The following is a 16,149-nucleotide window of genomic DNA, read 5'->3' on the forward strand; positions in this document are numbered from 1 at the left end:
CTCCACCAGCATCAGTATCTTCACCGATGCGGATTGGGCAGGATGTGTTGATGATCGAAGGTCTACAGGAGGTTTTGCTGTTTTTGTTGGTCCGAACCTTGTTTCCTGGAGTTCGAAGAAGCAACCTTCTATTTCACGGTCAAGTACGGAGGCTGAGTATAAAGCCTTAGCAAATGAAGCTGCTGAAGCTATATGGGTAGAATCGCTACTCATGGAGTTGGGTGTTTCTCAACAGGGCACACCCGTTTTATGGTGTGATAATTTAGGGGCTACATACCTGACTGCCAACCTAGTTTTCCACGCACGGATGAAGCACATTGAGATCGATTTCCATTTTGTGCAAGAGTGTGTTGCTGTTGGAGCTTTACAAGTCAGGTTTATCTCTTCTGGTGATCAATTAGCTGATGTGTTTACTAAACCAACTACTCGACAGATGCTAGACCGTTTCAAGACCAATCTGAATCTTGTTGATAGTAGAAGTTCAGATTGAGGGTGAGTGTTAAATTAGATCTAGTAGGTATATAATCTGTCATGTATATGTACGCGTATATACATATGTATTTGTATGATCACCCGTATATATAGAAGAGACGTGCATGCATTGCACCCACGGAAAACCCTAAACCCTTTCTTGACTCTAAGTATAATACCTCCAACACATGACCGTATAAGAAGATGAGCTAGCTCAGGTATACCTTCACCTGTGTTTTCTCCCTTGCCTATCTTTCCCAAAGAAAACTACAAAAACTAGGTTATTAATTTTCTTTCCCTAGAAAAAGGTGTTGTAAAAGTAGCCAAACGTGCCATCGAGCTAGTAGGCAGGCTACTTGAAGTGGGGCTATAGTTGGCGACGCATCCTTATCCACCAACACAACACAGAGCCGCTACGGATTTTACCCCTGATTTTTGGTGAAAATTACATAAGATGCCACCGGTAAGTCAAAAAACGATTCGCGTCAGCTCTCCTAGCGTTACCTTGGCCTCAATCTGTGTCATGTCCGAGAGCTTATCATTTTGTAAGCCTACCACGCCAAGCATCGTATTGGGCCTTGGCACGTTATCCAACTGCTGGGCCTACACCACCAGCACGCTTCTTCGTTTCGAACCGCCCAGGTTGCACCGCTGAGCATAAACCGTGTCCTGCTCGAGTACTTCCTCCGTGTCGTAGCCTCGTAGGGTACAAGGACTCGATCGAGTCACTACTATAAACATACGGGCAGGGCGGCAGGCACAGGAAGGCTACGGTTGTTCAGAGAAGCAAATATGACGTGAGACAAATAAACAAACCAGACCAGCCGCATGTCTGCCGATAGTTGATTCCGTCCCGTCGATGAAATCTAAGGAGAAGGAATACGGAGGTGATCGACATGGTCGTCGTGGTCATGATCGATTAAAACTGACAGAGAGAAAGCAGCGTGGGGAGTGGCTGACACGAACTCGGCGATGGCCATGGACCAGGATGCAGCCGCCGGGGACGACACCTATGGGTCACTGATATCATCCCGTCATTGAGGCAAGCACCAACGAGCGGAGATGCCAGCACCTCTTCAAGCTTCTCAAGAAAGGCAACAGTACACGTCCTCTTTGTCGCTCGGGCTCCTTGCCCGAGGATCTCCTCCGGCAACATGGGCAACGTGGTGGTCGCCATCTTCCTCTCGATTCTCGACGTCATCATGGCGTGCGATCGTACGTGAGGGCTTCTTCCGTGCATAGCTTCAGGATCGATCGATCGCTCGCAGATTCAATTTTGGCTCCGTTTGGTGTCCGGGTACCAAAGGAGACTGCAGATTCAATTTTGGCTTCGGTGGCACAGACTGTGCGCTTTTATAAATCCTGATTGAGTTGGTTGGGTGCATCAATTTTGGTGCCCTATCTATTTGACACAGATCCGTGGCCATCACGGCAGGCGTGTTGCGGCATCGTGGCCGTGGTGATCGTCGGCGTCGCGGTTGCATTGCCGCCGCCCCTGGCCTGCACGAGTCCGCTACTTGAATGGCGCTTGGTGCGTCGTATCCGGTTATCTCCGGCTCGCCGCCCCGTTTGCACATGCGATCCCTGTCGTATCGTGCCACTGTGGTGGGTATCGATGGGGAGGTACATGCATGCAGTCATCGGCCCGGGAGCGAGCTGAGGCGAGCTCCTACAAAGACGCGCTCCGGAACGATATCACTGACGCCATAATGTTTACTCGGGCCGGCTCCTCCTAGACCTCAAGTGTACCATCAGTCTCGAATAAAAGTCTAAAACCAGTAGCTTGAGCTCTTGGGCACGCGAACGGTGAGCAAGCGGCAGACAAAATTCCGAGCAAGGATAGGCAAGCGCGCAAGTGCAGCTTCAGCTATCAGGCACGCTAGCACAAGGATACGCAGGGGAGCGCGGCGCTAGGCTCAGGAAAAGATATACCAGCAGGAGGATAGACAACTTACCTGTTTCTATGGATGAGGAGGTAAAATTTGAATACCTTCTGTGAGTTTTTCCTAGCATGGTGTATGCTTGTTATACGAGTCCTAGCTTAGCTCTCTAGGCCAATCAGTTCTGACCATAGTTATTCCATCTCCTTCAAATTGTTGTCATCTTTCACCGTGCTGTAAGTATCAAAGTAGATGAGATGTACATGTAGTCTAGATTGGAAGCAGAATATGTGTTGTAGTGCTATAATAGATGAATTATGTGATTGTGCTCAAAACTCATTAATTACAAAGAAAAAAAAACTTTTCTGTTATTTCAGGAATTGGAATTCAACGTTGAATCAACCATTGTTGATGATTTTGATAATAGGCCTCTAAAAGACGAAGTTCTAAAACATGTGTTTTAGATGATCCATTGTCATCTCTTACCATCTCCACCGTATCTATCGTTTCGGACTGTTCTGACTCTGTTAGTTCAGAATTGAAGAATGAAGAACCATTGCCTCCATCACCAAACAAGTTGACCTTATCTCCAGTTTCAGCGGAAGATGATAAACAATATAATAATACTTTAACATATGACTATCTCCCTGAAGGTAAAATATTGCATCGTTTATGTATGTGAATTTATTCATAGCTGTTTTTTTGTTTTCTATTTTAAGCTCAATATATTTTTCTCTGCCGTGGCAACGCGCGGGCATTGTCCTAGTCTTTCCCAAAGAAAACTACAAAAACTAGGTTATTAATTTTCTTTCCCTAGAAAAAGGTGTTGTAAAAGTAGCCAAACGTGCCATCGAGCTAGTAGGCAGGCTACTTGAAGTGGGGCTATAGTTGGCGACGCATCCTTATCCACCAACACAACACAGAGCCGCTACGTGTACCCTCCACACAAGTAGGCTTTTGCCATTGTATATGAGCTCAGTAGAAAGCGAGTCCTTGATCCTGCGGCAAAGGGAAGCTGTCCCACAAGCAGCACGCACCGCCGCCGCCATCGACGTCAACGACGTCGTCGAGGTTCCACAGGCTGCCCCACGTGGCGCAGGCGCCGTCGATCTCCCCGCTGGACCCCGCGTCGCTCCCCGAGACGCTGGTGGCGCCGCCGTCGAGGAAGTAGGCCGGCATGGGCTGGTACCGCAGGAACTCGTCCACGTCGTCCGGCATGCCTCCCATCGTTACCAGGTCGTCGTCGTCGTCCTGCGTCAGCGGCGCTGGCCATGTCGCTTCACCAGCATGGCCGCTGGTGGTGTTGTCCGGGCTAGCGGCACCGTCGTCGTCCTGGACGTCGTCGCGCTGTAGGTGCTCGTGGTGCCCTCCGGCGCGCATGATCTCGCGCCGCTGCTTCAGGAACCGCGCCCTGGCGCGCTCGATGTTCTTGGACGACGCCTTGGCCTTCTTGAAGTGCGTCCGCCAGTAGTTCTTGATCTCGTTATCCGTCCGACCGGGGAGGCTACGCGCGATCGTCGACCATCTAGCAGAATTGTCCATTGTATGTCAGCTGGATAAATCCCATCGATTGTTCTTGGTATGCGCATGCATGAACACAGATTTTTTCTGTTCCATTACCTGTTTCCCCACAAGGCGTGCAGCTCGAGTATGACGCTCTCCTCCTGCGGCGTGATCTTGCCTTTCTTGAGGTCAGGTCTCAGGTAGTTAACCCACCGAAGCCTGCAGCTCTTTCCGCTTCTCTTCAGACCTGCAGAAGAAAGTGTTTCATTAGCTCTAGCCATCCCAGTAGACGAACATGCATGCGCTTGCATGCAGTTCAAAGCCATTAATTAACGCGCTTAATACATGCATGCTACTCTGAGTGTCTCTGACAGAAGAGTTAAGGGAAACCAAAGAAGGAAAATGTCGGAACAAGAGCAGGAATGAGTCATCACTCATCAGTACCGGTGAGCTTGGCGACAGAGTTCCATCTCCCTTCCCCCTGCTGCCTCACGTACTCGAGCAGCAGCTTGTCTTCCTGCGCCGTCCAAGGCCCTTTCCTCCACCCTCCCTCCTCCCTTCCCCAACCGAACTGCTCCATTCCAGCAATCACTTGCTACTACCTTAACAGAACTAGCAAAACTTGCAAACCAAAGTTTGGTTCAGAGGTATTATTCACTTCCTCGTAATCGTACTCTCTGTCTATCTCCCGAGTGATCGAGCGAGTGAGAGCCCGATCGAGGCTAGATGTGCAACAAACCGAGTGTGCTATCGCTGCATATATACTAGCACGGTCTCCGGGTCGCCGGTCACCACAGACCAGGTCGCTGTCAGGGGCACTCCACTGTCACTACGCTCTCTGATCGAGGAGGTGGCACGGGATCGGCTGCCGGAAATGCCCCCACGGCCGGCGATTGATGTCGCCGGTAATTCTAATCAACCTTTTGCTTCTCTTTTTCTCGACAGGCATGATGACGGATTACCGACTGGCCCTAGGTTTTCTTGCCGAAAGCGCGGCCTCTATCGCCTAGCTTAGCTGCGTTATTTGGGTGTTGCTTTGTGTAGCCACGACAGGGACAAACCACGGATTGTTTCCTATTGTTTGTAGCTAACTGTTCATCCGGCCTCCAGGTAAGGCAGATCCTTGCCTGCAAGTTTTTTCGATAACACTCAGGCCCCCGATCAAAGATCAACTGACCAGTAATTGGGATTTGGGAGTGCATGCCCATGGCCTCGATTGTTTTATTTTTTTTGGTTATGTTCAGTTTCTTGCTGTTACCGGCTCGGTGTCGTGCGAGTGCGACTATTCTAGATGCTCCAACAGGATGCCGTAGATTTGGTGCTGTTTAACAATAGTCCTAGTGCATCTTTCTTTCGCTAGCTAAAAGATTAGCAACCAGTGTAGTATAATTGATGAACATGGGCTCAAATATTCGTTCTAGAAAGAGCTGGGCGTGATTCCTACGGTTCATGTGCGTTGCTCCACGTGTATTCATACAAGAGGACGTGTAGTACTATGGCGTACGGGAAGCTCGCGCTGGTGGCAGCATATCCACGTTACTAACGATTAAAGCAAGTACTCCCTCTGATACTAAAATAGATGTCTTAATTACTTTTATCTATATATGTGGATCTATCTATATTTAGTTTAGTAATAGACACATTTGTATATCTAAAAAAGTTAAGATGCTTATTTTAGAACAGAAGAAGTACAACAAAATCTAATCATCTCGCTATAAGGATATAAACACTACCTCCCTGAAGAGATGTCACAATTTTATCTAAATTTCAATGTACACTCACATCCAAATTTAGACAAACATTTAACATATTTTTTGTTGGCGGGGGAGTTTAAATTTGTGCTTAGTTGGAGGAAAGAAAAGAGTAAAGAATATAAGTGGGTTCTAATGCAACGGCTAGCTCTAGCACGTACTCTAGCCACTTTGTGAGAGTGAATGGTGGGTCATATATTGATAAAGTAGACAAACATTTAACATATTTTTTTTTGTTGACGGAGGGAGTTTATATTTGTTCTTAGTTGGAGGAAAGAAAAGAGTAAAGAATATAAGTGGGTTCTAATGCAACGGCTAGCTCTAGCACGTACTCTAGCCACTTTGTGAGAGTGGAAGGTGAGTCATATATTGATAAAGTAGTACACATATACTGGCTATATGTTAACTTTTTTATTGAAACGAGGCAAAAGGTTTTCCATTTTTATTGTTAGAGAAAAAGTTTAAAGTTTAGTACAAATGCGTAGGAGAAGTCCTAGGATTTTAACAAAAGCCTACTCTCCCGATATTACATAGCTCAAATATTTTGCACCGGCCAAGCCCCAAGCACGAGCCTCATCTTTGATCTTGGCAATGACTGTGCTAGCGGTAGATTGATGGTGGCGAAACACTCTAGTATTGCGCTCCTTACAAACTTTCCAAGAAATAAGCATGATCAAGAAAGTTATCGCTTTTCTATGTTGCCCTCTAGCCAAGGCGATATTTGTCCTCCACATATCAACGGAAGGCCCATCTACCCAATTCTACATTTAACCCTCCGGGATGCTGCACCAAGAAAGGACCTCTCTCCAAACTCGTTTGTTAAATCTGCACTTGTACATGAGATGGTCCGCCGTCTCTTGATCTTGATTGCATAGGGGAAATTTTCCACAATTCTCCCAACCCCTACTTGAAGTCTCTCCGCCGTCCACACATGATTTTGCATACTCAACCAAGCAAAGAATTTACATTTAGGGGTGCGCACATTTTCCATCCACATGTGATGTATATGTTAACTATACATAACGGACAAGGTATTTCTGAACCTGGGTGTAGATGCTCCTGGTTGAATAAAAAAATTCAAAAAAATAGCAAAAAAAATTCAAAAAAAAATCTGAATTTTTTGGAGAATGAGCATGAACAAGTGTTCTAACTGTACACCAAAAATCTCCGGAAAAAAACATATGTAATGGTCTGTGCAAAAAAGACAAATCGGAGTGATGTAAGAAACAAATCTAGATGTTCCAAACAGCACCGCATTTTGTCTTTTTTGCACGGACCAATATACACATCTTTTCTCAGAGATTTTTGGTGTGAAGTTAGGACACTTGTTTATGTTCGTTGTCCAGATATTTCAGATTTTTTTGAATTTGTATACTATTTGTTTTGATACTTTTATTCAATCAAGAGCATCTACACCCAAGTTCAAAACTGTTTTTTTGATACATAACATCTTACTTATAGCCAACATCTAGCTACACTATTGAACTTGCTCTTCGAGGTACACATATGTTCCGCATCAGCCCGCTAAATCAAGGGACAGCGTAAATTGAACTAATCATCAATAAAGATACAACTAACCTGATAAATTTTGACTATGGAGCATTGCAGCGGGGAAGATGGGGCGCCGCTTTGCTCCCATTATCTCTCGGCCTGGGTATAATGGATATGCGATCGGGCTAGTGGTGGGAGAGCAATGGCTGTTAAACATCCTGTATCTATATTCTATACTGTATAGGTATGATGTAGTATACCCTTTATACATGCCATGTTCGAGGCTCTTTATACCCTGTATAAACATATTTCCTGCCTTGTTTATGCATGGTGACAGTGAATCCAACGTATTGATCCTGCCTTGTTGTCAAAAATGAAGAAGAAAAACTAGATCTGGGCCTCGAGATTTGCTAGCATAAAACCCCCAATTTTCTAGCAAAATTTATCGATTGGTATCACTTCACATTCCGAGGACAAAAATCTACCACATTTTACATAGGTTTTCGCAAAAAGCACTAATCATACATCGAACCTGAATTGACACAAAAACTGACATGTGAGAAGCATTTGTTAGATCAAATTTGCTGATGTGGGTTGTCTCCCACTTGTCAGCAACAATTAAGAAAATCAAAATATTTGAAGAAAAGGAAAAACGTGGAAGTCTAAAAAAAATGGAATGGCACCGCCACCGGCCGACCCCATTGCGGTGACCCATCATACCACTGCATGTTGTAGTATACAAGTCGTTGATATGATATTCATGAAGGGACTTCTTCACAAATATCACATCCTTCAGAGTGGTACAACAGAAATATTACAGGTCATAATACTTCAGATTATATTACAAACATGGATCTTAACAAATTGGTATTCTCACAGGTCCGATGAGAACACCCTATGATATTACTTACGTACCATTACAACTCAAACTTACTAGACATGATGAGCTCAGCAACTTATTTAGGTAAGTCACTACGCTGCTCGGCTCCGAGATGTCTAGGGTAAAACTCTACTCCTCCACCTCTGTATCGTCAACTCCGTAGACTATCCCATAGTACACGCCTTTAACTCCTCTTGAAAGATCTTGCTCTTCATAGACCACCTTGTAGTCGCCTTCGTGTGCTCCGGTGCAGGACTCCTCTTCATGATCACATTCTAGCAAGGGTGTCGAAAGAAAGTGAGTACAGATGTACTTAGCAAGTTTAAAAGAGAAAAGATGTTTGATGCACTAGCTACGACCGTTGATCAGAAAATCTCAGGTCAATGCATGTTTCGTTTCTTCAAAAGGTTTATTTTATTTTGAAAACTATGCCCGCCAGTCTTCACATGTTGACCAGAACTTCACGGAGTTCCTTTCCTGCCGCGTTCGTAGTCCCCTTCCCGGAACAGGGAGTGACAAGCCACAATTTGATACACTCTGTAGATGTGCGTTACTTTCTCATAAGAGAACTTATCCTTGTTGCCAATCGGGCGTACTTTCCCGTCCACACTTCCTTGGTGTGAGGCCCAGTATAAGAACCAAGCCAATCACTGCCTTCTCTGAGACCCCTCATACCCACCCTTTTGTATTCAGAGGGCCCTCGATCGCTTACTTATATAGAGCGCTTGATCCTCGGCCATGATACAATCCATCATAGACCCTATTGCACAATGACGTCCACCTGGGACCGGAGAGCTTTATGGCCTCTCAACCTTACTGTGGGGCAAACAGCACACCACAGCGCCGAAAAATAGGCATCCGTTGATATGCGAAAGGAAGAAGATACAACTGATTACCCTAGAGCCATTATAGATCTCATGGTTAACGCGAAATGTACGGTGCTAGAATCACTACATGGCATTGGTGATTAGTCCTAGATGAGTAGAACCCTTGCAATGGAACCTCCACCATCAACATTTACCATGGTCCATTGCCCACCACATAATCATATTCATAATTGTAAAAGTAACATTTTATTTTCAATGCAGGAGTGTTAAGTATAATACTTTGCGAGTAAATTGATAAATCAATATGACATGAGCAAGAGTGAACATGCCCGGAGACTGCGAGATAGTGCATTTCGAAGGTTTGGATGGAACCTGGACCTCGGGTTCTAAAAAGAAGCATCATTGTCCGATAAGGATAATATTATAAAATCCAAATGATACATACATGAGTGATTTATTTTTATGTTGAATCCCTTTCCCTGGAGTACTTATTAAGATTTGGGTGATTAAATCCTTATTTGAATATTTATGCCTTAGGTAGTAATTTATAATCTTCAAATCTTAATTTTGATATGTTTTTCCTTAAAAAGGAAAATATTTAAGAGTAATAGAATTTTCCTTTAGAAAATATTCATTTCAAATAAAAGAATTTGAAATAATAGAATTTCCCCCACTTGAAATATTTATCTCAAAAGAAAGGATTTGGAATATTAGAATATTTCCTTTAGAAAATATTTGTTTTTAAATGAAAAGATTTGGAATAATAGAATTTTATTTTGAAAATACTTGATTAAGAAATATTTAAATTCATTTGGAATTTTCCTTGATTTTGATATCAAAGAAAAATTGCAAACCTTAAATTCCAAGTTTGGAATTCATTTTAAACTTTCCAAAATTTAAACTTGTATTGTTTATTTCCTTTCTTATTTTATTCTGGTTGAGAATTATTTTTAATGTAGTATTCCAATTTTTCTTGAATTTTTTTAAGGTATTCATAATTTATTTGAATTTTTTTCAAAGTGTAAGGGTTATTTGAATTGGTGAAAAGACAAAACTGTCGCTAGGCCCACCTGCTAGGTCAACCCACTGGTTGAAACAGACCGGCCTAGGTCGGTCGGCCCACCGGCCTCATTTCCCCTCTCTCTCACTCGTTACGAACCCTAACCCTAACTAACCTCTCTGGCGATTCCCGTGGCGATGGCATTGCCGCCACAGTCGCCGCCATGCTCCGGCTGACTCCGGCGGTTCTGGAGCTCGCCGCAGGTCGCGTTCGACGCAGCACACGATGGCGCATCTATCTATCCGCGTCGATTTGAAGCTCGTCGCATCTCCTGCTCGTGCGCAAGCCCTACCGTGCCTAGGGTTGACGATCTCCGTCGATCTGGACTACCCGGACGTGTTGGTGCTGTTCGCCGCTGATACGTCCAAAACGTATCTACTTTCCCGAACACTTTTGCTATTGTTTCGCCTCTAATTTGTGTATTTTGGATACAACTAACATGGACTAACGCTGTTTTCAGCAGAATTGCCCTGGTGTCTTGTTTTTGTGCAGAAAATCAACTTTCAGGAAAATCCCCGGAAATAATTGCAATGGGCCTATTTTCACAGAAGACTTACGGAGCCAGAAGACGAGACGGAGGGGGGCCACGAGGCGCCCACACCGCCAGGCGGCGCGGTGGGCCCCTGGGCCGCGCCGCCCTATGGTGGCGCCGACTCGGCCAGCCCCCGACGCTCCCCTCTGGATTACTTAAGGTCCTTGACCTAAAAACGCACGGGGGTTCGACGAATTTGCCAGAAGACATCCAGAACTCCGCCGCCATCGCGAAACTCCATCTCGGGATCAGAAACTCCGTTTTGGCACCCTGCCGGGACGGGGAATTGGAGGAGATCATCGCCATCATCACCACCGACGCCTCTCCATCGACCATCCATGTTTCCCCCATCCATGTGTGAGTAAATCCCCGTTGTAAGTTGTAGGGGATGGTAGGGATTGGATGAGATTGTTCATGTAATAGCATAAGATTGTTAGGGCATAGTGCCTAGTATCCGTTGTTCGTACTTTTATGATATTGTTGCAACTTGTTATGCTTAATGCTTGTCACTAGGGCCTGAGTGCCATGATTTCAGATCTGAACATGTTATTGATTCATGATGATATTCATTGTTTTATGATCTTACCTGCAAGTTGTATACACATATTGCTGTCCGGAACCCGAGGCCCCAAACTGACAGAAATTGGGACAACCGGAGGGGAAGGCTGTGATATGAGGATCACATGTGTTCACGGAGTGTTAATGCTTTGCTCCGGTGCTCTATTAAAAGGCGTACCTTAATTACCAGTAGATTCCCTAGAGGCCTGATACGTCTCAAACGTATCTATAATTTCTTATGTTCCATGTTAGTTTTATGACAATACTCACATGGTGTGCAAGTTTCTCATTGCGAGCACGTACGACTATATACGGAACACATGCCTATGGTTATTTAGTACTTGGATACTGTTTTATTACTCTCTGCAAATGCCCTGCCTTGATTGTTATATGAGTTCTCTTATCCATGCAACGCTCGTTCATCCATTCCTGTGCCTACAGTATTTTAATCTTACTGTTTACTATAATCACTACTGCTATCTTTATTACACTGCTGCTTATTGATGGCGTGTATTTCACACGTTCGTTGGGAAATGATGTCTACGGGAGCTTCTATTCTTGTAGACAGTGTTGGGCCTCCAAGAGCAGAGGTTTGTAGAACAGCAGCAAGTTTCCCTTAAGTGGATACCCAAGGTTTATCGAACTCAGGGAGGAAGAGGTCAAAGATATCCCTCTCATGCAACCCTGCAACCACAAAGCAAGAAGTCTCTTGTGTCCCCAACACACCTAATAGGTGCACTAGTTCGGCGAAGAGATAGTGAAATACAGGTGGTATAAATAAGTATGAGCGAGTAGCAACGGTGCCGGAAAAGTGCTTGGCGTGTAGTTGATGGTGGTGGTATTGCAGCGAGTAGTAACGCATAAAACGATGAAACAAGCGGTAGTAACTCAGCAGTATTTAGGAACAAGGCCTAGGGATTACACTTTCACTAGTGGACACTCTCAACATTGATCACATAACAGAATAGATAAATGCATACTCTACACTTTTGTTGGATGATGAACACATTGCGTAGGATTACACGAACCCTCAATGCCGGAGTTAACAAGCTCCACAATAATGCTCATGTTTAAGTAACCTTTAGTGTAAGATAGATCAACGCTACTAAACCAAGTACTAGCATAGCATCACACTGTCACCTTCATGCATATGTAGGAGGAATAGATCACATCAATAATATCATAGCAATAGTTAACTCCATAATCTACAAGAGATCATGATCATAGCACAAACCAAGTACTAACACGGTGCACACCTCTGTCACCTTTACACACGTGCGGGAGGAATAGAACTACTTTAATAACACATCACTAGAGTAGCACATAGATAAATTGTGATACAAACACATTGCAATCATAAAGAGATATAAATAAGCACCTCACTATGCCATTCAACGGTGAATAAGTATTCTGTGAAATCTAGCCTAAGAGACCCACACGGTGCACACACTTGTCACCTTTACACACGTGGGACGAGGAGTCTCCGGAGATCACATAAGTAAAACTCACTTGACTAGCATAATGACATCTAGATTACAAGCATCATCATATGAATCTCAATCATGTAAGGCAGCTCATGAGATTATTGTATTGGAGCACATAGGAGAGAGATGAACCACATAGCTACCGGTACAGCCCCGAGCCTCGATGGAGAACTACTCCCTCCTCATGGGAGCAGCAGCGGTGATGAAGATGGCGGTGGAGATGGCAGCGGTGTCGATGGAGAAGCCTTCCGGGGGCACTTCCCCGCTCCGGCAGGGTGCCGGAACAGAGACTCCTGTCCCCCAGATCTTGGCTTCGCGATGGCGGCGGCTCTGGAAGGTTTTCGTGGTTTTCGTCGAACGCGTCGATGTTTTCGATCCAGGGGCTTTTTATAGGCGAAGAGGCGGCGCCAGGGGGTCGAAGGGCTGGCCAAACCCTAGGGGGGCGCGGGCCCCCCCTAGGCCGCGCCAGGGTATGGTGTGGTGGGCCTGTGCCCCCTCCGGGTCCCTCTCGTGTGTTCCGGATGCTTCCGGGGATTCTAAGATCTTTGGCGTTGATTTCGTCCGATTCCGAGAATATTTCGTTACTAGGATTTCTGAAACCAAAAACAGCGAGAAAACGAGAACCGGCACTTCGGCATCTTGTTAATAGGTTAGTTCCGGAAAATGCACGAATATGACATAAAGTGTGCATAAAACATGTAGATAACATCAATAATGTGGCATGGAACACAAGAAATTATCGATACGTTGGAGACGTATCGGGAAACCCCAAGAGGAAGGTATGATGCGCACGGCAGCAAGTTTTCCCTCGGAAAGAAACCAAGGTTTATCGAACCGGGAGGAGCCAAGAAGCACGTTGAAGGTTGATGGCGGCGGAATGTAGTGCGGCGCAACACCAGAGATTCCGGCGCCAACGTGAAACCTGCACAACACAACCAAAGTACTTTGCCCCAACGAAACAGTGAGGTTGTCAATCTCACCGGCTTGCTGTAACAAAGGATTAACCGTATTGTGTGGAAGATGATTGTTTGCGAGAGAAAATAGTAAAAACAAGTATTGCAGCAGATTTGTATTTCGATATTAAAAGAATGGACCGGGGTCCACAGTTCACTAGAGGTGTCTCTCCCATAAGATAAAAGCATGTTGGGTGAACAAATTACAGTCGGGCAATCGACAAATAGAGAGGGCATAACAATGCACATACATGACATGATAAGTATAGTGAGATTTAATTGGGCATTACGACAAAGTACATAGACTGCCATCCAATCGCATCTATGCCTAAAAAGTCCACCTTCGAGTTATCATCCGAACCCCTCCGGTATTAAGTTGCAAAACAACGGACAATTGCATTAAGTATGGTGCGTAATGTAATCAACAACTACATCCTCGGACATAACGCCAATGTTTTATCCCTAGTGGCAACAACACAACACAATCTTAGAACTTTCCGTCACTTGTCCCGGTGTCAATGCGGGCATGAACCCACTATCGAGCATAAATACTCCCTCTTGGAGTTAAGAGTAAAAACTTGGCCGAGCCTCTACTAGTAACGGAGAGCATGCAAGATCATAAACAACACATATGTAATAACTTGATAATTAACATGACATGGTATTCTCTATCCATCGGATCCCGACAAACACAACATAGAGTATTACGGATAGATGATCTTGATCATGTTAGGCAGCTCACAAGATCCAATAATGAAGCACAATGAGGAGAAGACAACCATCTAGCTACTGCTATGGACCCATAGTCCGGGGGTGAACTACTCACTCATCACTCCGGAGGCAACCATGGCGGTGAAGAGTCCTTCGGGAGATGAATCCCCTCTCCGGCAGGGTGCCGGAGGAGATCTCCAGAATCCCCCGAGATGGGATCGGCGGCGGCGGCGTCTCGGTAAGGTTTTCCGTATCGTGGTTTTTCGCCTCGGGGGTTTCGCGACGGAGGCTTTAAGTAGGCGGAAGGGCGAGTCGGGGCCCGACGAGGGGGCCACACCATAGGGCGGCGCGGGCCCCCTAGGCCGCGCCGCCTTGTGGTGTCGCCACCTCGTGGCCCCACTTCGTATGTTCTTCGGTCTTCTGGAAGCTCCGTGGAAAAATAGGCCCCCGGGTCTTCGTTTCGTCCAATTCCGAGAATATTTCGTTACTAGGATTTCGAAACCAAAAACAGCGAGAAAACGAGAACCGGCACTTCGGCATCTTGTTAATAGGTTAGTTCCGTAAAATGCACGAATATGACATAAAGTGTGCATAAAACATGTAGGTATCATCAATAATATGGCATAGAACATAAGAAATTATCGATACGTCGGAGACGTATCAAGCATCCCCAAGCTTAGTTCTCGCTCGTCCCGAGCGGGTAAAACGATAACAAAGATAATTTCTGAAGTGATATGCCATCATAACCTTGATCATACTATTTGTAAACATATGTAGTGGATGCAGCGATCAAAACAATGGTAATGACATGAGTAAACAAGTGAATCATAAAGCAAAGACTTTTCATGAATAGTACTTCAAGACAAGTATTAATAAGTCTTGCATAAGAGTTAACTCATAAAGCAATAAATCGAAGTAAAGATATTGAAGCAACACAAAGGAAGATTAAGTTTCAGCGGTTGCTTTCAACTTGTAACATGTATATCTCATGGATAATAGTCAATATAGAGTAATATAACAAGTACAATATGCAAGTATGTAGGAATCAATGCACAGTTCACACAAGTGTTTGCTTCTTGAGGTGGAGAGAAATAGGTGAACTGACTCAACATAAAAGTAAAAGAATGGTCCTTCAAAGAGGAAAGCATCGATTGCTATATTTGTGCTAGAGCTTTTATTTTGAAAACATGATACAATTTTGTCAACGGTAGTAATAAAGCATATGAGTTATGAAAATTATATCTTACAAGTTGCAAGCCTCATGCATAGTATACTAATAGTGCCCGCACCTTGTCCTAATTAGCTTGGACTACCGGATCTTTGCAATGCACATGTTTTAACCAAGTGTCACAATGGGGTACCTCCATGCCGCCTGCACAAAGGTCTAAGGAGAAAGCTCGCATTTTGGATTTCTCGCTTTTGATTATTCTCAACTTAGACATCCATACCGGGACAACATGGACAACAGATAATGGACTCCTCTTTAATGCATAAGCATGTGGCAACAATTATTATTCTCATATGAGATTGAGGATATATGTCCAAACTGAAACTTCCACCATGAATCATGGCTTTAGTTAGCGGCCCAAAGTTCTTCTCTAACAATATGCATGCTCCAACCATGAAGGTGGTAGATCTCTCTTGCTTCGAGACAAGACGGACATGCATAGCAACTCACATGATATCCAACAAAGAATAGTTGATGGCGTCCCCGAAACATGGTTATCGCACAACAAGCAACTTAATAAGAGATAAAGTGCATAAGTACATATTCAATACCACAATAGTTTTTAAGCTATTTGTCCCATGAGCTATGTATTGCAAAGGTGAATGATGGAATTTTAAAGGTAGCACTCAAGCAATTTACTTTGGAATGGCGGATAAATACCATGTAGTAGGTAGGTATGGTGGACACAAATGGCATAGTGGTTGGCTCAAGTATTTGGGATGCATGAGAAGTATTCCCTCTCGATACAAGGTTTAGGCTAGCAAGGTTATTTGAAACAAACACAAGGATGAACGGTACAGCAAAACTCACATAAAAGACA

At 44.6% G+C, this 16,149-nt stretch overlaps 1 protein-coding gene across 1 annotated transcript; it reads right to left on the minus strand.

Annotated features, from left to right (window-relative positions):
* Positions 1 to 3,326: 3,326 nt before the first annotated feature.
* LOC124681566 (MYB-like transcription factor EOBI) lies at positions 3,327 to 4,434 on the minus strand. The gene is made up of 3 exons (XM_047216460.1): positions 4,299 to 4,434; positions 3,972 to 4,101; positions 3,327 to 3,876 (listed from the first exon to the last, which is right to left on the minus strand). Exons 1-3 carry the CDS (start codon positions 4,432 to 4,434, stop codon positions 3,327 to 3,329), a joined length of 816 nt encoding a protein of 271 aa, XP_047072416.1.
* Between the last annotated feature and the right edge of the window lie 11,715 nt (positions 4,435 to 16,149).

Source organism: Lolium rigidum, unplaced genomic scaffold, assembly GCF_022539505.1.
Source record: "Lolium rigidum isolate FL_2022 unplaced genomic scaffold, APGP_CSIRO_Lrig_0.1 contig_46797_1, whole genome shotgun sequence".
NCBI lineage: Eukaryota > Viridiplantae > Streptophyta > Magnoliopsida > Poales > Poaceae > Lolium > Lolium rigidum.